General features: G+C 38.4%; 1 protein-coding gene across 1 annotated transcript in view; it reads left to right on the forward strand.

Moving 5' to 3' along the window:
• The window catches only part of ANKRD50 (ankyrin repeat domain 50), a 66068-nt gene extending 44146 nt beyond the window's left edge, over nt 1-21922 (forward strand). Inside the window, exons 3-4 of the mRNA XM_036763136.1 lie at nt 7131-10681; nt 18771-21922. Coding sequence (XP_036619031.1) covers nt 7131-10678 — 3548 coding nt within the window. The 3' untranslated portion in view covers nt 10679-10681; nt 18771-21922. The remainder of the gene's footprint in view (nt 1-7130; nt 10682-18770) is intronic.
• Nucleotides 21923-23046: the final 1124 nt, after the last annotated feature.

The raw sequence follows: 23046 nt of genomic DNA on the forward strand, positions 1-23046 counted from the left end.
TGACTGTGTAAAACCAACAACAACTAGCACACAAAAGGCTGCTAACACAGGTTCTTTTGATCTGCTTTACTAAGGAAAGTAACTTTAAGGGGTTAACAATCTCACTTTAATTAAACATACAAATATAACTTACTTAGTTCAGGAGGAAAAGCCAGCACCCAATACAACAAATTACAAACATACATTATAAACAGACTAAATACAAACCAATATCTGGGTTAGCAAAGCTGGGGTGGGGGGCAGTTACAATGGCTTGCTCAGAGTCACGTGTCACTCTTCCAGTGAGTGAGAGCCCCCAAACAAAACATCTAGGTTTCTTCAAAGTCAGGGGGCTCTTAACAGTGGCTGCCCAGAGTTTCCACATCAACACTCCTCCATGAGCAAGCCCCAGACAAAATGCTAACCTTTGGGTTTTTAATACCCTGTTCAGGGCCCAAAGGATTCCTACCTAATCAGCAAAAGGGTGTGAGCCTGGAGCTTAGTACCTAGTAAGGCTTAATCAAAGGCCTTTGATTACTTTAGCACTTCTAAAAGAGAAAACAGTAAAAAAAAAAGTCCCACCTTAATTACCAATACAGGGACAGTTTACGAAGGGCTTTAAATGCTGTAGGATCGTGTAATGTATCCTGTGCCTTTGTTTTGAAGGCAACAGAGAGTCATAGGTGTTGCTTGAATTGGACAGTGACATGGTCAGACATGTGTTTTAGGAAAATCAATTTGACAACTACATGGAGAGGACAGAGAATGGATGCACAGCCATTTAGTTGAATTGTTGTGGTAGTCTATACAAGAGATGATGAGAATATGACCAAGAGTGGTTGTGGAGTAAACATAGAAGAGATGCAGCAAGACATGTGGACATGGAGCTCATAAAACTTGGTACTAATGAAGGGTGAAGGGGAAGGAAGAGTCAGAATTGACTTGGAAGTTGTAAACCTGGATGGTTTGAAAGATGCCCCTGATAGAAATGGGGAAGATAGGAAGAATAATGGGTATGGAGGAAGGGAGGGAGGTTGTGAGAATGAGTTCTGATTTGGACAGACATTCAGTTTGAGATGACTGGGGAGTATCTTTGTGACATTGTTCAGCAGTCAGGTAGTGGGTTATGCAGAACTGAGCTCAGAAAAGATAGGGAGCAGCATGTAGATGAGTAAGCTATGTGCAGAAAAATGATACTTAATCTCATGATAAGGTGAAAAAAAAACACTTGAATATAAGATTCATTGGAGATGATATATAATGCTTCTTAGCCTGACTTTTTTGGGTCACTGACATTTTTTATTTGTTTTAGTTAAGCTTTTATTTAGTATTTATTAATTGTCTTGTAGTTTTCCTGAATATATTGGATATGTGCTTTCTTTTTATATATGAAACAGTATGCATGTTATTCATGGTTTTTTCTCCCTATAAAATATAAGGTTACTAATGGATCTTTAGGTGATTCTCGTAGAAGGTGGGTGTTCCTCAGGTCTCTGTCATGGCCCTTCTCTTCTGCAAGTGGCCCTGGAGAACAATGAGTATTCCAACTCCCCCACTGCCCGGAGGCCAGTGTTCCTGAACCAAAGAGTATGTGGGGGAGAGAAAGATACAAAAAGGCTGGAAAGCTAGGAGGGGGCCAGGTTGTAAAGGGCTTTGAATGTCAAATATAGAATTTTCTATTTAATCTTGGAAGTGATAGGGAGCCACTGGAGTTTATTGAGTAGGGTGGGCTGACATGGTCAGATCTGTACTTTAGGAAAATCCCTTGAAAAACTGAACGGAGGATGGACTGGAGTGGAGAAGGACTTGAGGCAGGAAGACCAAGCAGCACAGGCATGAGGGGATGAGGGTCAGCCCTTGTGTTCCCCTGGAATTGCCTTCATGAAATTAGAAGGAACAATTATATAAATCTGTAAAATTCTAGTGCCTAATAACATGGATATTAAAAAAGCAGGTGAGCTATAGATGCATTGTTTTTGAAATATCAAAATTTAAGAAAAATTCCAATCTTAACAAATACTAAATAAAATGGATATTTTTATATACATAATAGAATAGACAAAGGGTTATTAATGAAACTGCAAATCACTATTATGTAGAGTTGTTTTCCTTTTAAATTTAAATATTCAATGTCACTTTCAAATATGCCCTTCTTGTGATTCTTTCTAGGTTTCTTTTCAGTGTGTTTTATATATTTTTAATTCTGCAATAAACCTTTCCTCTCTTCCTCCCTTCCTTCTTTCCTTCCTTCCCTCCCTCCTTCCCTTACTTTGTCCCTACATCTCCCCTCCCTTCCCATTAAAGTAGAAAAATAAAACCCTTGTATCAAACATGCAGATGTTTCATGTGGGACAAACACAAGAAAGTTCCATATAAGTACAGTTAAAAAAAAAAAAAACCTAAACCAAGAACTCTACTCTTTCAGTCATCTGGAAAAGGCAAGGCTTTTATTCCTTAAAGAGAAAAAAAAATCCTTACATTGGTTAATAGCAAACAAACAGATATGGGGGTGGGTGGTTAGTAATAGCAAGGAACTAAATATGAATGGTACAAAAGAGTCAGAAGAAGGAGGAAATAAAAAACTGAATTAACATTTTCTGGATAAAAAAAATTGATACTACCTCATAAGTGTGTGTGGGGGGGGGCGGTAAAGGACTGGGTGAGAAGAAGAAAAAACAACTGATAGGAAGAAGTCATAGTTGCAGTTCTCCTCAGCCTGACTTGGAGAGGAGAGGGAGAAGTGATCTGTCATCTCTGGGGGAATATGGAATGGTATGGAAAGAGCATTGGAGGGAAGGCATATGACATAAAGTAGTTGGAGGAATGTCTCACTCATCCTAGGTTGGGGGTTGGGGATAGAACATGAAAGCACTTTCATAACTATTTTGTGTTGGGACAGGCCCTTACAAGCAGCAAAGCAGATGTGAGCCATAGGAACTTGGTAAAACTTTACTTGTCGAATTTGTTTAATTATGTGTTTGGAGGTGAATGTAATCTTCAGGCCCACCTGCTATGGAATGTTTGTGCTCTCATGAAAAACCATTAATTTGGATTGTCTTAAAAACTGTGCCTAATGAACAATTGCTAATGTTTAACTGACCAATTTCATGAGCTCCCTACTCATCCTAATGAGTTTAGGACCTTTGAAGACATCTGAGCAGCACCTCCATTTGGGACCCCTTTCCACCTTAGTGGATACAGAATACTTCTTTGTTTGGAGATGCTTCTAAAAAAGACATTTGAACTCAGGTAGATTGGCTTCAAGCTGTCCTTTTAGTGATCTAGGAAAATGAGCTCTTAATATTTTTCCTGTCCTTGTATACCATCTTCTGGATTTCAGTAAGGGTTTTCTGGAAGGGCATCTCCTCCATCCCCCTCCTACTCTAGGAATGTCAACTTGTGGCAGAAACACATGGCAGAGATAGACATGTGCTTACATGTAGCCTGAGAGAGTAGTTCCAAATCCTAACCTACTGTGGAGAGGAGGGGTGGGCGTAGGGGGTGGGGGATGGGACTTTTAATTCCCTATGTAGTGTCAGCCTGGAATCTAGCCTTGTAGCCAGAGAATTGAGATATCCTGAGCGTTACCTCCTTATGGGAAACAACCAGTCTCAAGATTTCCCAAGATGGAGAGAAAAAGGGCTTTCCTAATTAACCAACCTCTTTGGAGAAAGAAGTAGATAGAACACATACTGTTACTTCATTTTATCCACCTGGAGAACAAAGCCCTTACTTACTTGAACAGTATAGGTCTGGTAGGAGAGGGCATGGCTTGTCCAGCAGTCCCCCAAATATGCTTAGTTTGGGGGCTTGGGGGAAGGGCAAACTCCAGAGTGGATATGACTAGTGTTAGGGTGAGGCTCTCAAAAAGAGGAGCTCATAGGAACATCCAAAGGGTTGTCTGAGCCTCCGAGTCCCCTTTTCCATGACTTTAGTCCAGGACTGTTAATCCATTTGTGTACATTTTGTAATTTCTGTTTATTGGTTGCTGTGACTCCCTTTGCATTTAGTACTTTTCTGTAGGCTAAAATAAAGGCTATTCTGTACCCAAGATGTATATGCTCCCTTATGTCCCTATTAAATATACACGGAAAGGGGCCTCCTCTGGCCATATTTGGTGTAAACACAACCTCTATCCCAAGTGTGTTGGGTATTCCTAGAGTAACTCCAGGTAGGAACAAGGAGTCAGAGAGGTGACCCTTGGAGTCTGCCTTGGAGTGGGCTGGGTCCTGTCATATTTGTGTTGACTGTGTGTAGATTATCTCCCAATAGAATATAAACCTCCCGAGGGCAAGGACTGTTACAATTTTTCTTTTTATCTCCAGGACTTGGCACTTAATGCTTAATAGATGCTTAATAGTAGGATTCCCAAAGTTTTGCTTAGGTAGGTATTTCAGGAAACCTCTATCCCATCCCAGGGGGCAACCAGTGTCCAGGGTGGTTAATGAGTCATAAGTCCAGAGTTAACATATATTGCTCCTAGGATAGCTAAACAATGTATGTAGGGACCTGGAATTAAATCAGGGCCTTATGATTTTGGAATGAGAGTGTCTATCAGTATATCCAGTGAGTCCTTCATGAATTCGATTTGGGGGAATGAGGCTTATCAAATAAAGACCCTGGAGAAAATGTTAAAGGGAGGGCTGGTTGTCATTTCTGACTGTGCTGATAATGAGACAGAAGAGAACTGAACTGAGCTGGTTTTTCCCCCCCATCCCAGAAGGCCTTATTTCATATGAACAGTATAGAAAGAATAAAGGGAAAAAATAAGTGAATAGCCTGAGAATGGTGATGAAATTTCAGAAATTAATAGAGAAAGAAGAATGGAGCTGAAGTATATTATCATTTCATTAGTGGTACTAGAATGGAATTGACTTTGAAAGTTGATGGGATTTGGGGGCATGAAAGATGCTGTATTCTATTCTCATTTGGGCATTAACAAGCAAAGAGGAGAAGGAGCATATGCTTCAAGTTCTAATAAGTAGTGATGAGACTAGAAGCTTGGGTGGAGATGAGGGATGGTACTGTGAATACTTAATTCAAATTAGCATATGTGAAGCTAATTTTGGGGACCAAGGGCTGGCTTAAACAGAGAGAACAAACCTAACAATAATAGCATGTGGGATGAATGAGGAGCTGTAATAGTTTGTGTCAGGTGATGTCAAAAGAATAAGTGTTTTAATGACATTTTCAGACAAGGAAAAAGTAAAGTCGTCTAATTAAGCTTGACAATAATACCACTTAAAGACACCACACATAGTGCGATGATTCTATTACTCTGTTAGTTCTGTTATTGAGGTGAATTAATGAATGAAGCATTTATTAAGCCTTTTATTATGTGCCAAGTACCATGGGTGAATACTTGATTCAGATTAGCATGTGCAAAGCTAATTTTGGGGACCAAGTGCTGGCTTAAACCGAGAGAACAAGCTTTGAAGTCCTTGTAGTGAGGAGCTTACCTTCCAGGGCCTTCTCTCTGCGGAGCAGATCAGTTTATCTCGTATATCAGTGTTTGTATATAACTATTTGTGCATTGTCTCTCCCATTAGATCATGGATGAGATCAATAGCAAAGACTGTCTGTCACCTTTCTTTCTGTCCTCCAGCCCTTAGCCTGGTGCCTGGCCCATAGTTGGCCATTAATAAGTGTGTATTGACTAACTCTCCACTGAAGGAGACAAGACATATAGGTGTCTGCTGCAAGTCAGATAGAAAGGTCTTATGTTACTTAAGGTGCTGCTGCAGCAAAGCAGCTAGTGAAAAGCCTTTTTCCTTCATTCCATCTACACTAATGAAATCCTGTCAGTTTCTGATATTGAACCGTTTGCCAGGGACTTTGGGGGTAACAACTTTCTCTTCTGCTCTGGCTGCAGCCCCAGAGGGAGCAGTGGCCAGGCTGCATTTAGGGTCCAGTCGAGATCAAAACATTTTTAATGGCACTTTGTGATAGCTATAAACTTTTTTATTTATTTGTTTAATTATTTAGCTGTTTATCTTTAACATTCATTTTTTAAAAGTTTGGTGGGTAATTATAAATTTGAAACAAAGTTGGGGAATATAGTAGCTAACAACATGGATGGAGGAAAATATTCCTATTATGTTTTAAGAAACTAATTCAGAGAAATGAGGGAAGACTTGTGTGGACAGATAGAGAATGAAGTAAGAAGAACCAGGAGAATCATATACACAATGACTATAATGTGAAGGAAAATGATACTACAAGGAAGTTAAATGCTGATTAATTCTGGTTACCATTCCTAGTCCTACTTAACTGATGATGGAATAAACATACCTCCGTCCTGTCAGTTGAGGCATGCAAGACTGGCTTTGTGTATTGTGACATAATGATTTTTGAGTAAATACTTTTGGATTTTTACTTAAATATTTTTTACTTAAATTTCTTTGTTACAAGGAAGCCTTATTGGGCAGTAGTTAAGGGAAAATTGACTGTGGTCTAAAACCAAAAGATAATAAACCTTAAAAAGAAAAATCAGTTCATAACACTATGAAAACACTTTCATACAGTGAATGCTGAAAAACATTATTGATTTTAAGTATAGAATGCCAGCTTTTTTTTTTCTTTATAGCACATGCTATCTGATAGTTTTATTTAGCCATGTCTATTATTTACCATTGTTTTGACCTTAGGGGGGAAAAAGTATTGTTTTTTTTTAAGACTGTTTAGAAAAAGAGGAATTGGAAATGATATATTTTAAGTTTGTTGATTCATAATTTAATAAGACATACTTATTTTAGAATTCTCATGGAGCTGTGCTTTCATTAGTGGGCATGCTCTTCTATCAGTTTAGATTTATTAATAAATATGGGAATTATGTTAATGTAATTAGAGTAAGTTAAATTTTACATGGTTAATTTTGCTCTCTGAAAGACAGGGATTTTGATTTGATTGTCCAATTAAATATGGTTAATTTAAAGGCAATTAAAGTTGATGTACTTATACATCAATGCTCTTCATTTTCAGCTTTTGTCTTGAGTGAAGTTCACAACTTTCTAACTTGTTTTTCTTCATTAAAGCAGTTAATTTGCTTTTGTATAGGATTTATATCCCTTTGCCAATGCTTCTCTGATACCTTGATGATTGTTCAGGCTTGAGAAAGTATTCTTTGACACATCTCTCTTTCTTTTCTCTAGGCTTTCGAAAAATAAGTCTCGATGATCTTCGGAAGGCTTACATTGTCAAGGATGTTCAACAGTACATTCTGCATCGTCTAGATCAAGAAGAAGCCTTGAGACAGCATCTCACAAAGGAAACTGCAGAAATGTTGAATCAGCTTCATATCAAAAGCAGCGGATGTTTTCTTTATCTAGAACGAGTTCTAGATGGAGTTGTGGAAAATTTTATTATGCTAAGAGAAATCCGTGATATCCCTGGAACCCTCAATGGGCTATACCTCTGGCTCTGTCAGAGACTTTTTGTGAGGAAACAGTTTGCAAAAGTTCAGCCTATTCTGAATGTAATTCTTGCAGCATGTCGACCACTAACCATAACAGAATTATATCATGCAGTATGGACCAAAAACATGTCATTGACCATAGAAGACTTCCAGCGCAAACTAGATGTACTCTCAAAACTTCTTGTTGATGGACTAGGAAATACTAAAATATTGTTTCATTATAGTTTTGCAGAGTGGCTACTGGATGTCAAACATTGCACACAAAAATATTTATGTAATGCGGCGGAGGGACACAGAATGCTTGCAATGAGTTATACCTGTCAGGCAAAAGATTTAACTCCTTTAGAAGCTCAAGAATTTGCATTACATTTGATTAATTCAAACTTACAATTAGAGACTTCTGAGTTAGCTCTCTGGATGATTTGGAATGGTACACCTGTCAGAGATTCTTTGTCTACTTTAATCCCCAAAGAACAAGAAGTCCTGCAGTTGCTGGTTAAAGCAGGTGCCCATGTCCACAGTGAAGATGATCGTACGTCTTGTATCATCCGGCAAGCTTTAGAAAGGGAAGATTCTATTCGAACCTTATTAGATAATGGAGCTTCTGTAAACCAGTGTGATTCAAATGGCAGAACTTTGTTGGCTAATGCTGCATATAGTGGTAATCTCGATGTTGTTAATTTACTCATTTCCAGGGGAGCAGATTTGGAGATTGAAGATGCTCATGGACAGACAGCACTGACTCTAGCTGCTCGACAGGGGCATACCAAGGTGGTTAACTGTTTGATTGGCTGTGGAGCTAATATTAATCACAATGATCACGATGGCTGGACAGCATTACGATCTGCTGCTTGGGGAGGTCACACTGAGGTCGTCTCTGCTCTTCTTTATGCTGGAGTCAAAGTTGATTGTGCAGATGCTGATAGTCGAACAGCCTTGAGAGCAGCAGCCTGGGGAGGGCATGAAGATATTGTGCTGAACTTACTTCAGCATGGTGCTGAAGTTAACAAAGCCGATAACGAAGGGCGTACTGCTCTGATAGCTGCAGCATACATGGGACACAGAGAGATTGTGGAGCACTTGCTGGACCATGGGGCAGAAGTGAATCATGAGGATGTGGATGGGAGGACTGCACTGTCTGTGGCTGCACTTTGTGTTCCTGCCAGTAAAGGGCATGCATCAGTAGTTAGTCTCTTAATTGATCGTGGTGCTGAAGTGGATCACTGTGATAAAGATGGCATGACTCCCTTGTTGGTAGCTGCCTATGAAGGACATGTAGATGTTGTTGACTTGCTTCTAGAAGGGGGAGCAGATGTGGATCATACAGATAACAATGGTCGAACGCCCCTTTTAGCAGCAGCTTCTATGGGTCATGCTTCAGTAGTAAACACGCTTTTATTCTGGGGTGCTGCTATTGATAGCATCGATAGTGAAGGTAGGACAGTTCTCAGCATAGCTTCAGCACAAGGAAACGTTGAGGTGGTACGAACTCTGCTGGACAGAGGGTTAGATGAAAATCACCGAGATGACGCAGGATGGACGCCATTGCACATGGCAGCTTTTGAAGGTCACAGGTTAATTTGTGAAGCGCTCATTGAGCAAGGAGCCAGAACAAATGAAATAGATAATGATGGCCGTATACCTTTCATTTTAGCTTCCCAAGAGGGACATTATGATTGCGTACAGATATTATTGGAAAATAAATCTAACATTGATCAAAGAGGATATGATGGAAGGAATTCCTTGCGGGTTGCTGCTTTAGAGGGTCACAGGGACATTGTTGAACTACTTTTCAGCCATGGAGCTGATGTTGACTATAAAGACGCTGACGGCCGCCCCACGCTTTACATCCTGGCTCTTGAAAACCAGCTGACGATGGCGGAGTACTTTTTAGAAAATGGTGCAAATGTGGAAGCGAGTGATGCAGAAGGGAGGACGGCACTGCATGTTTCCTGCTGGCAGGGCCATTTGGAAATGGTGCAGCTTCTGATGACATACCATGCCGATATTAATGCTGCAGACAATGAAAAGCGTTCTGCTCTGCAGTCTGCAGCCTGGCAGGGCCATGTAAAGGTGGTTCAGGTTTTGATTGAACATGGGGCTGTAGTTGACCACACATGTAACCAAGGTGCCACTGCTCTCTGCATTGCTGCTCAAGAAGGACACATTGATGCTGTGCAGATATTGCTAGAACACGGTGCTGACCCAAACCATGCGGATCAATTTGGACGTACTGCTATGCGGGTGGCCGCCAAAAATGGACATTCTCAGATAATTAAATTATTAGAAAAATACGGTGCATCTAGTTTGAATGGTTGCTCGCCATCTCCTGTTCACACAATGGAGCAAAAGCCCCTGCAGTCAGTATCCTCAAAAATGCAATCTTTAACAATAAAATCAAATAGTTCTGGGAGTACTGGTGGAGGAGATATGCAGCCTACATTGCGTAGCTTATCTAACGGACCCACTCATGCATTCAGCTCTCCTTCAGAATCTCCAGATTCCACAGTTGATCGCCAGAAATCATCACTGTCAAATAATTCCCTTAAAAGTTCCAAAAATTCTTCTTTAAGAACTACTTCCTCTACAGCAACTGCTCAGACAGTCCCCATTGATAGCTTCCACAATATGTCTTTTACAGAGCAGATACAGCAGCATTCATTACCACGAAGCCGAAGTAGACAGTCAATTGTTTCCCCATCTTCTACAACGCAATCCTTAGGACAGAGTCATAATTCACCAAGTAGTGAGTTTGAGTGGAGTCAAGTAAAGCCCAGTTTGAAATCAACTAAAGCAAATAAGGGGGGGAAATCAGAAAATTCTAGCAAATCTAGTTCTGCTGGGAGGAAACCTAAACTTAGCAATTCTTCACAGCCAAAAGTTTTAGAATATGAAATGACTCAGTTTGATAAAAGGATACCTGTTGCCAAATCTGGGACTAGTACACCACTTAAGCAGATGCCAACAGAATCCCAGTGTAAAATTATGGTTCCTCCAGCTCAGCAGGAAGTTGGACGATCTCAACAGCAGTTCCTAATTCATCAACAAAGTGGTGAACAGAAGAAGAGAAACGGAATAATGACGAATCCAAATTACCACCTACAAAACAATCAGGTTTTCCTTGGTAGGGTTTCAGTCCCACGAACAATACAGGACAGAGGGCATCAGGAAGTTCTAGAAGGCTATCCTTCTGCAGAGACAGAGTTAAGCCTTAAACAAGCCCTGAAGCTTCAGATTGATGGTTCTGATCCAAGTTTCAACTACAAAAAGGAAACACCCTTATAAAAGGTAAATTTTCATCAATACCAACATGATTCTAAATGAAAAAGGTCTCTGAAAACATTCAGTGGGACCTGTTCTGATCCTGATGTGGAGAGGCCACATTATGTGTTACAACAGGGTTTATACTTTGACATTTTTGGTTTGAGTTGTAATATAGTTAAATAGCTGTTAGAATAAGTTGGCTTAATGGGGCCATCTATAAGTATGCTGTGAAACAGATAAAGTTATTTTTAGTGACTGAAAAAGTATACTTTGGCATTCAGGTGCATTCATTACTGCGTGTTCAAATATTTATAAGCCTAAGCATTTTGGGAAGGCACCATGGATTTGGTTCTGTGATTTTATCAGCATAGAAAGTGCCCAATGTGATAGTCCATCCACCCAAGGCACATCAATCCTCAGCCGTTCTTCATCTTATAGAATCTTTGGAACATCCTTGGAGTATCTGGAAGTTAAGTGATTTGCCCAGAGACTTTTAAATCTTTTTCGATACTATTTAATCATAAGTCTCTGCTCTGTTAGCTTCAGTGTTGAATATAAGTAATTCCTCTACTAATGTCCTACCATGAAGCCTCATTATGACATAGAGGTGACTGTGGGTTCTCATAGGTTATACCAACATTAGCATAAACTCAGAAAACGTATGCAAAGCTACAAAATTTTTGAATGCAAACCTGGTGATGAACTGTGTCTGTTGTCCAAAGGACCAACTAAGCTAAGTTCAGAAGGGCTCACAGGTATGACAGTTGTAGTTATAGTCATGAAATTTTTGGCCTTGGTGACAAATGAAATTCATCTACTTAGTCACGAAGACCTTTCAGCCTGCCTTAATAAAAGGAGTTGAATATCGACACATGAAATTACAAATTCTTTACATTATAATAAGTAAAATATAATAATTTTCAGGGTTTTTTAATTTAAAGATGTCTACAAAAATACTATGACAGTTTTCATTACTTTGAGTGTATTCTATATTTGGAGAGGTGCATATTTATCAAATTCCTCAAGGAAATGTGTATATATTATAGGATGGACATTTTACTTTTTAAAAGGCTTTATATAGTTTTTAAGACTTTAAAAACTATATGATAAGATACTGTGTATTATGTAACCTATTTATTAGTTGTCTTATGTACAGCAGTACTTCAAGGAGGTTTCAAAGAAAAATGTTTTGGCTTTTTAGGTTCAGCATAATCCTCTAGTCTTAAAAGGCTTTTGCGGGGGTTATGAAAAACAGAATTTAAGAAGTAAAATAATTTATGTGACTGAATTCCTAAAAGAATATTCTAAAAAACAGAAGTCTTTATGAAATGCATTAACATAAAATATTTTTAAGCCAGTTTTCTAATCTAATTACTATTTTATGTTGGTGAAGATTAATTTTATTCTTAAGTCTTGATTCATCTACATATCTTTTGTAGGTTGCAGGGTTGCAGTTATTAATGCAAAAAAGTAGAATTTTTTAAAGACCACAATATTTGTTCTAGTTTCTGAGGCACTGGTTTTTACACATAAACATTAATTGCAATGTTTCTCCCCCATCCCCCCTTCACATTTTTAGTTTTTTCCATCTCTTGAAAATAAAGGGTGTTAATGGTATCTTGAAAGAATCATCCTTAATCTTGCAGAGGCTGAATAGAATCATGGAAAAAGCATGGGATCAAGAATTCACACACTCATGTTTAAATCCCAGGTCTGCTTGATTCATTACTTGGACAATTCACTTAGTCTCTCAGTGTCTCAGTTTCACCATTTGTAAAATTAGAGGCTTTGACTATGATTCCTAATGTCTTTCTTGATCTCCAAATCTCTGGTCTTATGAAAGTAAATATACCTTAACCACAATACAAAGAAACATTCAGTATCACTGTAATATTGTTAGGGTACCATTTTATCTCCTACATCTGTGATGAATAGATATTTTTCTGTGTTTTTCCTAGGATGTGAGTCCAGTGATTAAATAAAAATGGCATATTCATATTTATTTTCTCAGTTTGGTGTTCTAGGTTTTGACACATACATAAATATATAGTACTCTGTAGATAAGGGATGGTTTCCACAAAAGCATAGAAGTAGGGACCAGGAGACAGATAAGGGATGGTAAGCTAGCTGTGTCTACTGTAAGGCTAGAAAGGTTATGAGGCAGCAGGACCTTGAATTTCAGGGTCAGGTGATAGATGGTTGGCAGTAAGGAATAGTCAAAGAATTTTGTGCATAGAATTGACATGATCAGATTTCTAATATGGAGGGCCACTGCAAAACAATTGAAGGGTGAATTGGAGGGAAAAGAAACTAGAAACAGGCTACTTAGGCTGTTGCAGGGTAATGTATGAGTCCCTGTACTATGGTGAAAGCATTGGGAATAGAAAGAAGAAAAGTAATTCAAGAGATGTTAGAAGGCAGTGTGGTGTATTGGATGGAGTGTTGGACTTAGAATCAGTTAGTAATAGTGCGAGCTTTGGGCAGGTAACTATTAACTAGATCTGATCATCCCTAGGGACGCCTTCTCATCTTGCAATTCTTCTCCGTGTTCTCTTATGCATCCCTGGTAGAGGCTATACCCAGACTAATGGAGGACTTCATCTAGCTCTGTTTGATGAAGTAAATGCTATTATAGCACTTAGACCATTCATCTGTTATTCTTAGTCTCTCACTTAGTGACTGGGCTACTTCCTTTTCTTACTGTGCATCTGCTTCATTTTATTCCTTGTACCACTTTATAGCATATGAGTCTCTGTTTAAAGTATATTGCAGTCTATATATGCTCACCATGCATCTCTCCATTGTTCTTTAGGTCAGGTACAACAGTGACTCATTGGAGACTTGTATTCCTAGATGCACAACATGTTAAAAAATGTATGTGTCTGTATGTGTCCACACATGTATGTGCGTGTGTGTGTGTGTGTGTATTACAGTATAGTTTTGGATCATTAGAAGCACTAAATCAGTATTACTCATTTTCTTCCAGCTATGCATTCCTGGGCATCATTGTCCATCTGTAATTCCTGCCCCAGATGCATGTACGTTAAACATAACAAGCATACCACTGTCTGGACAGCATATACTTTTCATCCAAGTAGTGTTTCATGCCTAGATTATTTAGCCTATTCCTTTTGAATCAGGCATCTTATGAACTTATGGTATTTATTATGAAGGCCCTGTAATGTTTTGAGACTTGATGAAATCTTATCTGGCTATTCTGTGAGTGGAACATATCATCTCTCGGCTTTGGTCATTCTCTCTGGCTGTTCCCCATCCCTTAAGTGTTCTTACTTCCCCACTCTGATGGCTGACCTTCCTGTCTTCCTTTAAGTCCCAACTAAAATCTCACATTCTACAGGAAGCCTTCCTCTACCCTTCTTAATTCCAGTACTTTCCCTATTTTAATTATTTCCTATTTATCCTGTACATAGCTTACTTTGTATATATTTGTTGTATGTTGTTTCTCCCATTAGATTGTAAGCTCTTTGAGGGAAGGGACTATCTTTTGCCTTTTTTGTATCGCCAATGCTTAACACAGTGCCTGGCACATAGGTGTTAACTAAAAGTTTACCAAATGATTGCATGAATGTAAGAATAAGAGCATGTGGAGGATTTCACCATCTAAAAGGAATCTTTTTTCTCAGTGTCTTGCCTAAGAGATAATTGCTTTTTTTTTGAAATCTAAGACATCCTCCCTGACAGTGGCAAATATCTTTGACGAAATAAATCTCCCTGATTCTTTGCCTCACTTAAGGTTAAAAACCAAAGGACATTTAAGTTTTCTCTGTGGTTTAATTTGTCCAAAAATCCTGTATATTCTCATGCATGCCTAAGAGAATGGCTTTTTTTGGAGAAGAACTTTTAGGGCTCTTTTGTTCTCTGCATCTTTTAATCAGCCATTAGATAAAATGCTGGGCCTGGAGTCAGGAAGACTCACCTTCCCGATTTTGAATCTGGCTTCAGATACTTAATGTGACCCTGGGTAAAATACTTCACCATGTTTGCCTCAGTTTCTTCATCTGTAAAAGTGAGGTGGAGAAGGAAAGGGTAATCCACTCCAGGATCTCTGCCAAGAAAATCCCAAATGGAGTCACGAAGAGTCGGACACGACTGGACGACAACTTAGCAACAATTCAATAAGCACTTACATTGATATGTGTGTAGCCAGATGAGTTGGTTGTTATTCATGTCCTCTTGAGAGTATTAATACCATCTGTGACTTTTGCCCTATTCTGATTTTTTTTTCTTAAACCTTGACCTCTTGCTTGTATTTGACACTGTTGACTGCCTTTGCGTCCTAGATATGCTCATCTCTCTGGGTTTTCATGACATTGCTGTCTTCTGGTTCTTCCACCTATCTGAACCCTCCCTCTCAGGCTCCTTTGCAGGATCATCTTCTGTGTTCTACCTACTTTGTGTCCGTGTACCACAGGGCTCTGTCCTAGGCCTTCTTTCTTTCTTGTTGACCCCATCAGCTTCCATTGCTTCAGTGCTGTGCAGCTACTTCCCAGGTCTACAGATTCAGCCCCCATCAGTCACTCGAGCTTCATTCTCCTATCCCCAGTTGCTTATTGGAAATTTCACATTGGATGTCTCAAAGACTAAGTATACCCAGCATACCTAACACCAAACTCTTCCTCTGTGAATCTTTACCTCTACCAAACTTCCGTTTCCGCTCAAGGTGCTGCCATTCTTCCAGAATTGTAACATTGACATTATTCTTGACCCTTCCTTCTATTTGCTCAATCAGTTGTCACATCTTACCATTTATATCTCTACAGTAAGTCTTAGATCCATCCCATTTTCTCTACTTAACATTCATTCAGCTGGTCATCACTTCTCCAGATTCTTGCCACGGCCTCCCAATTGGTCTCTCTGCCTCCAGTCCATCTTCCACACTTTGCCAAAGTGATTTTCATTAAGTTCAAGTTTGACCGTGTCACTCCCCTACTCAGCTGATCATTGCTTCCCTATTGCCTCTAGGATCAAATAAAAACTCTTCTGTTGAGCTTTTATAGCCCTTTCCCACCTGGCCCATCCTCCGCCAGAAGCCCGGCAGAGTTGGCCTTCTCTGTTTTTCACAGGACACTCCATCTTTCACCTTCCTGCTTTTTGCTGGCCACACTGGTGCCTAAAATGTGCTCTTTTCTTTCTGCCTCAAAGACTATGCAGCTCAATACTGCCTTGTATATGGTGCTTTTCCTGGTCCCTCTAGCTGCTAGGCCCCTACCTTTTAAACTACCTTGTGTTTAATTGGTTTGTATTTATTTGTATTGATCTTTTTATATCTATGTATACTTATAGATTTACTTATTGTAAATAAATATTATTACCTTTTTAGGATATAGTAAGGATGGTTTCATTCTTTGTATCCCTAGGGTCTAGCACAGTGTCTGGCACACAACAGATAGTTGTTAATTGTATGGTTAGTCCTTTTGTTATTCTTTCCTCCCTGTGATATTTTGATAAACATTTCTTCAACTCTCTCAAGATTATAATGCCTTCAGAATGTATTTTCCCCCATGAGTATGCATTATAGTCCAGCCACTGGATCTTCTAAATACTATTTCAGTTTCTTTGGCACGACAGCAAATACTGTCTGTATGACCTCGACGAGGCCCTTGAGTTTCCTGAGCCCAAATGGTGAGGGGGGTTAGCCTGTGACATTCCTTTTGGCTCCTGGTCCTACAAGAGGTGCGTTGAAACCTCAGTCATATCAGCATCCAAATGTGAAGATTTGTTGTCGCTGATAATGAAAGTAGATCATTATAGAACACAACTGTTTGCTTTTCTTTCTTCATTGGCCTCCTGCCAGTTCTGGATCTAAATCATCTTCTGGGTTCTCATGGCTACTCATTCTGAATTTTTGATGGAATTGCTGACAATGTCAGTCATTTTGCCTTCCTGAAATTGTTGAAGGATCATTTTACAACACATTTCATGAGAGAAGAGCTAGTGAAAGTATCTTCTTTGCAGGGTCCTTTTTGGTATTCTGCCTCCCATGTGGCAGTGTGTCACAGTTGGTCCTGGGCCTCTGTTTCTCCCTGAGCTTTCACTTTTGACCTCAGTAACTCCTGTGTGCTTGACTGTTGTTCCTCTTCAGACGAGTCCTGAATCACTTCCATCCCTCATCTTATTTCAGATCTTTGGCCCCTTTATCTGCACCTGCCTGTTGGAGATCTTCACATAGATACCTAGTCAGAATCTCTAATTCAACATGTCGTGAACCTAACTCATTATCTTTGCCCCCAAGTCACCCAGAGCTCCTTGTTTCTGTCTTGGACATCACAGTTTTCAGTCATCCAGGTTTGCGGCATAAAACTCATCCTCAGTTCTTCTACTTACCGTGCCCCACCCCCCCACATCCAAACAATTACAAAATGCTGTCAGTTCTGTCTCTACAATATTTCTCACATCTTTCTATTTCATCTTTCACATCACAGCCATCTTCTTTCAGCCTCTCGTCATCTCTCTCCTGGACTTGTGCAGCAGTCACCTCACTGGGTTCCCTCTATTGATTGGAGGAAACTTAGATACAGAGAGCCTTTAAGTGATTTGTATAAGGCCAAATAGTGAATAAGTGTTAGATCCGAGAGTCATACTCAAGTCCTCTTGGTGGAAGAGTGAGCAGAGATTGCCTGGGCCCAGGCCCCTCCTTGAAATGGACGTTCTAAGAACTGACCACACAGAGGAAGGGACCATGGGGACTTTTCCTGTATGTTGCATCTCCCTTCTACAGTTCCCCCCAAACAATAGAATATAAATTGTTTGAAGGCATTGGCTATTTCATTTGGGTCTTATAGATCCCCAGTGCTTAATGGAGTACATAATGTAGGCCTGTGTTGTCTAAGAAATGTTTGTTGAGCTAAATTGAAACTCGCCAGAAGACAAGCATGTTCTTCAGAGAGACTAAGTCTGTTATATAGTTAATACTGCTTAGGTATTCCTTCAATTGAATTTTATTCCTACAATTTATTGGGGTATTAGAGATCATGTAATCTAACCATGTTATAGATTTAAAAAAAATAGGGGCTACAATTCCATTCAGATAGTAGGAAAACAGACCATGTATTAAACATATATATGTGTGTATATATATGTGTATACATATACACACACATATATACATATATACACATACACACAAGTATGTATGTATGTATGTATATAAACTTTCTTTGTTGCATATCTGTGAGCATCCAGGGATGAGAAGAAGAAAAAGGGAGAATGCAAAAAAAGACTTAGAAAGGAAATTGCCTTTAGTTTCCAAGCTAACTTAGATAGTTTCACTTAAAGATGACAGAAAATTAAATGCCATTAAAAAATTTCTGTGAGTGGAAGGAAAAGGAGCAAAATGTGTAGTGGCTGAGGGCATATGAAAATGTATTTATGGATTGGCAAAGGGGAGAAATTCAGGGATCAGCAGGTGTCTTAAAAAGTATGGTTAAGGTCAGCCAATCTACCAAATAAAAACCTGTTTCCCCCCATATGAATGTTTATTAATTGTAACTGGGGAGAAGGGGGGCAAGAGTTTATCAACATAGTTTTACATTAAGAACAAGTGTTCTTTGTATAAAGTCTAGTATGTAGTTCTTGAAAAATTTACTTTTCACCAAGGATATTTTGTTCTCATCACTTTTATCCTTTTTCCCGCACCCCGATTCCATCTCACTTTTTACTCAGTCTTGAGTGCTGAAGTCCTTTTATACTGTCATCGGAATTCAGGCTGCTCAGTGGGGCTGGGGGAAGGTTGTTCTAATTGGGTGTTCACAACTTCCAGCAGAAGGTAGTCCTCTCTCCTACTTAGGTGTAGTGTTAAGGGATGTTTAACAAGGCTTTTGAACAGAGTTGAAATCCAATGATAAATTCTTTCCACTATTTAGAGCCTCCTTTGCAAATGTAGTCAGTGTTTCAAGATGCAGAATATTTATGGACTGATCTGAGGATCTAATGTAAGTTTCTGCTAAAGATCAGTTGGCCAATTCAGCAATTTTACCTGTTTAGCCCTGTTTTTGCTTTCATAATATTATCTTTGTATGATAGTAAATGTTAATGTGCTTTTTAAATATCCAAATTAATTATCTATACTTTTTTTTTTTGATGTTTGCACCAGTTCCCATTTCTGTGAAACAGAGACATTTGTCACTAGCATGGTTCATCGGCTGCCTGGGACAAAAGCATATAATGCCTGTTGAACGGCTGGAGAAATGAAGACTGTGATCTCTGCAGTACAGTTACCTTCATTACTGTAACGTGCCTACATTTTAAGGCTGCCTTCTCAGTGTAATCTTCTGTGCTTCAGAATTTTATTTTGTGTACTTTGTATTCACTACACAGAATAAGCACTTTTTTTCTTAAATGCAGATACATATTGACTGCATTTCCCTGACACAAGCTGAAAAAAATTTGAGTAAACAATTTTGAGTTAATAGTTCAAGAAGATTTGATATATGTGCATGTGCCACAGTCAAGTGTTCCTTGTATTTATTTTTCTTTTTGTGGCAAAAGAAACTAGACATACATATCAAATAACATTTGCATTGTTGTAGTGTATGGTTTATTTCTCCTGTCATTAATTTTTTTTTCCAAGAAAAGCAAATTTTACATTATTTGATAAGTCACCTCATGTTCTCTGTACTTTATTGCTCATTGGATAAAATCAAGATTACACTTAAAATGCCACAGGGTAGGTAAAGAAAAAGAAAAAAAAACTTCACTGATAAGGAATTATTTAATTATCCTTAAGCAATCAAAGGAACTGTTTTAAATAATTAAGTATGAATTTTCCCTGACAGTTCCTCTCATCTGTGTTTAAGGGCATCAGAAAACAAGAAAGCAAGCAGATCAGGGTGCCGTTTCATTCATTGAGTCGCACTTTAACCTTCCTCTGGTCATTCCACCCCCAATGACGTATACCATTCTTCTTAAGGCATGAAAATTCTCAGGGCCAAATCCATGCTTCAGGTGTCTGTGTGGAGTATGAAAGGCATCTGTCTGTAAAATGGAAACTACACGTGTAGAACAGACAGTTCATTGACCACTATCATATTTATTCTTTCCAAATTAAATATTTTCCCCCCACAATGTTAATTCTAAAGTCATGTATCTCAGCTATTTCTATCCTATAATTCAGTATGCAACCACATAGCTTCCTAAAAACATTTTTTTGTATTGACTTTTAATTGGTTGAGTGAATATTCTTGAAATCATAGGATCATAGAATTAGAGCTGGCAGGGACCTTACAATTCATTAAGTTCAACCTGTCATATTCCAGCTGAGGAATCAGGGGCCCATAGAGGTTAAGTGACTTGCTTTAGGTCACACAGCTAGTTTGGTGTCTGAAGTAGAATTAGAACCTAGATCTTCCTGACTGCAGATCCAGGGCCCTATTTACTAGGCTGTGTTGAGATGAATGTGATGTATGCCATCCTCCATAGACGGTACTGCAGACGGACCAACATTAGAGCTGTGTGGCAGTTCTTTGGCTGGTAGTTTTGATACACTTCCATGAACTTTTCCCATTTCTTTGTACTTTCCTGAGACAGCTGCCAAGATCACTGTGTGATCATGAAATAAAGGAAAGGTAATCAGACACTGTGAGTTTAAAACCTACAACTTTGGCTGATTGCGTAGCAGTACCTTAAGCCTATCGAGTTAACTGATGTGTGTGTGTATATTTTTTCTTGGTGACATTTAGCTTAACTAGTTAGAACATGGTCATGGTTAAAGCCAGGTGCATGATTTTGATCCTGGTATGGGCTACCTAGCCTTGCACAAAGAAATACTTTTTTGACCACAAACTTCAACCTTTGGCTTTCCATTTGTCGAGATGTGTGCTGTTTGTTGGCCACTGACCAGACAGGTAAGAGTATGGATGAGCTAGCACAAATCCATCACCACTACCATGAAAACAAAGTCCGTTTTACTTACAGGAGATCAGCAGGGTCATCTTCATACACGTACATGTGATATGTTGAATATTCAAGGCCATGGAAAGGTTTAATTGGTTACTATTTTCCATTTAATCTTATTTTAAAATTCACTTTTAAATCAGTGCAGCTCATTACTTATGACATCAGTTATAAATCTAAAATAATCAGAAATGCAGGATAAGTTTTAAAATTTGTTAAGGTGACATGGCAATATTGATAACTCTAATGTGAATGTTTCAAGTACTGAATTTCTTGTCCCTATGGGACATTTATAAAATAAAACTCTTGCAAAATAGCCTTAAGAGTGTTAATGGTTCCTTAAGTAAATATGGACACATTCTAGTATTAGCACAGACTTGACTCCTCAAGCTTAGTACATTTACAATGTTTTAGATTAAGCTCTACTCATTAGGTGTATTTTTCTTTAGAAAGAGAACCGTGAAAGCTGCCAGTTTTCTATTAACCTTGAGTTGTTTGGATTCTATTTATTTAATTTTATTGTATTTGTTACAAAAAAATGCACCTTGTGGCCAAAGGGCAAAGAATATGATTAATTTCACGAAGGCTTGTTTTTCAGAGTTGAATGTTTCCATATCCATACCATTTACACTTGAAACTTGGTAGGAACTTCACAAAGTCAGTAACCGAAAAACAACCAAAAAAGACCTGTTGGAAGGTATGATTTTCCAAAAGTGAATTTTCCTACAGATGTTTTGTGTAAATTCTCTTTCTGCAGTGAGACGTTAACTGCTCTGTGAAGGGTGTATATTTGTGTGACTGAATGGCATGGTCACTGGGGCCTTTATTCTGCCTAACAAAACAAACAAAAACAGTTGTTTCAGAGTGTTCTGATGTTCTTGAAATTTGAATCTTTCAAGACTTATCTCTGCAGTTGCTTCTCCATCATCCCACTTCTTTGGGAACCTGTAAAGGATGTATAGAAAACGTTTAACATCTGTATGCACCTCGAGAAAGGTTTTGGAGGAAAACATATCAAAACAAAAATAGTAGCAAAGGACAGTAAAGATGCCTTTAGTCTTCTCTCTCCTAAGTTCTTACTGAAAGTATTATTGTTCACTCAAAAGATCAAGCTATTACTTTTCACAATATTGTTTCTGCTATGCAAATGTTGTTTGTTTATGTTTAAGGTCCTCCACTCACACTTTTCAGCAAATTTAGTTTTCAAACTATTGTTTTTTTTTTTTTTATCCCTGGCTTTGGGTTGTAAATAGCCTATAATGTACATTGAATTTCACATTGTAAAATTTTTTATTTTATTCCTTGTATTATATTAAGCAAAATCCTTATGTATATGAAAGTACATAATAAATATATTTGCTTTGCAGTGAACATTGTACTGTTTTCATTTCACATTTTAGGCCAACTTAAGAATGAAGTATGAAGTTCTCTACAATGTATGTTTAAACTATGCATTTTAAATTCCAGAATAACTACATGATTTTTGAATGGGAAGATTAGAGACGAAGAAATCGATATTGAAAAAGGCAATTGAAATAGGGTTCCTGCCTTTCTAATAATTTCTTAAAGGAGCTCTATTGTTCATTCTAGGCTTTATCTGATCATCTGTACTGCTATTCCATAATTACAGGGATTCAAATAAGATACGTATGGATTTCTGATGGACAAAGAAGTATGGTCACTTTAAATCCAGAATATATGATTGATGCCAAGCCATGATAATTTCTCTTCTACATAGTATTTTTGTCTTTTTATTCCTCATTGGATAATTGCTGAACCCTTTTTATCATGTCCTTTACTCCCTCCCCCTTGCCTCCTTATAGCACACCAACCAATACAGAACAGTATTTGTCAGAAGTCACCATGAAACTAGCAGGATATTTCCTTTGAGATTTATAATTAATGGATTTACTCAATGTAAATTGATAAGAAATTAATCTATAATTTTTTAAATATCATCTTCCTAAAGATCCATAGCCTCATAAGATCATACTATTAGAACTAGAATGGATTTTATAGATCATCTGGTTCAAACTATGCATTTTATCTTTTAATTTTTTTGGTATATTTCATTTTTACATCACCTACATTTTCAAACGTATGCCCTTCTTCCTCCCAGAAAAGCATCCCTTGTTAATTTTTTTCTTTAAAATTTAGCAAAATTAATCAACGCATCATAAAAGGCTGAAATATGCAGCATTCAATACCAGTAGTGGTCCCTTACCTTTTCAAAAAATGCAGGGGAATTCCCTTTTGATGTTTTATTTTTGAGGTGGAGAGAAAGCCAAGACAGCAGAGCGGAGAAAGCACTGAACTGAGCTCTCAAAATTCCCCTACAAACAACTTTAAAATAATGGCTCAAATGGAATTCTGGAGTGGCAGAACCAATAAAAAGGTCAGACTGAGACATTATTCATGCCCAAGACAACTTTTAGGAGGTTTGGAAGGGGAGATCTGTTATACAGGAGGTGGGTGTG

The sequence above is a fragment of the Trichosurus vulpecula genome, chromosome 6 (assembly GCF_011100635.1).
Source record: "Trichosurus vulpecula isolate mTriVul1 chromosome 6, mTriVul1.pri, whole genome shotgun sequence".
NCBI lineage: Eukaryota > Metazoa > Chordata > Mammalia > Diprotodontia > Phalangeridae > Trichosurus > Trichosurus vulpecula.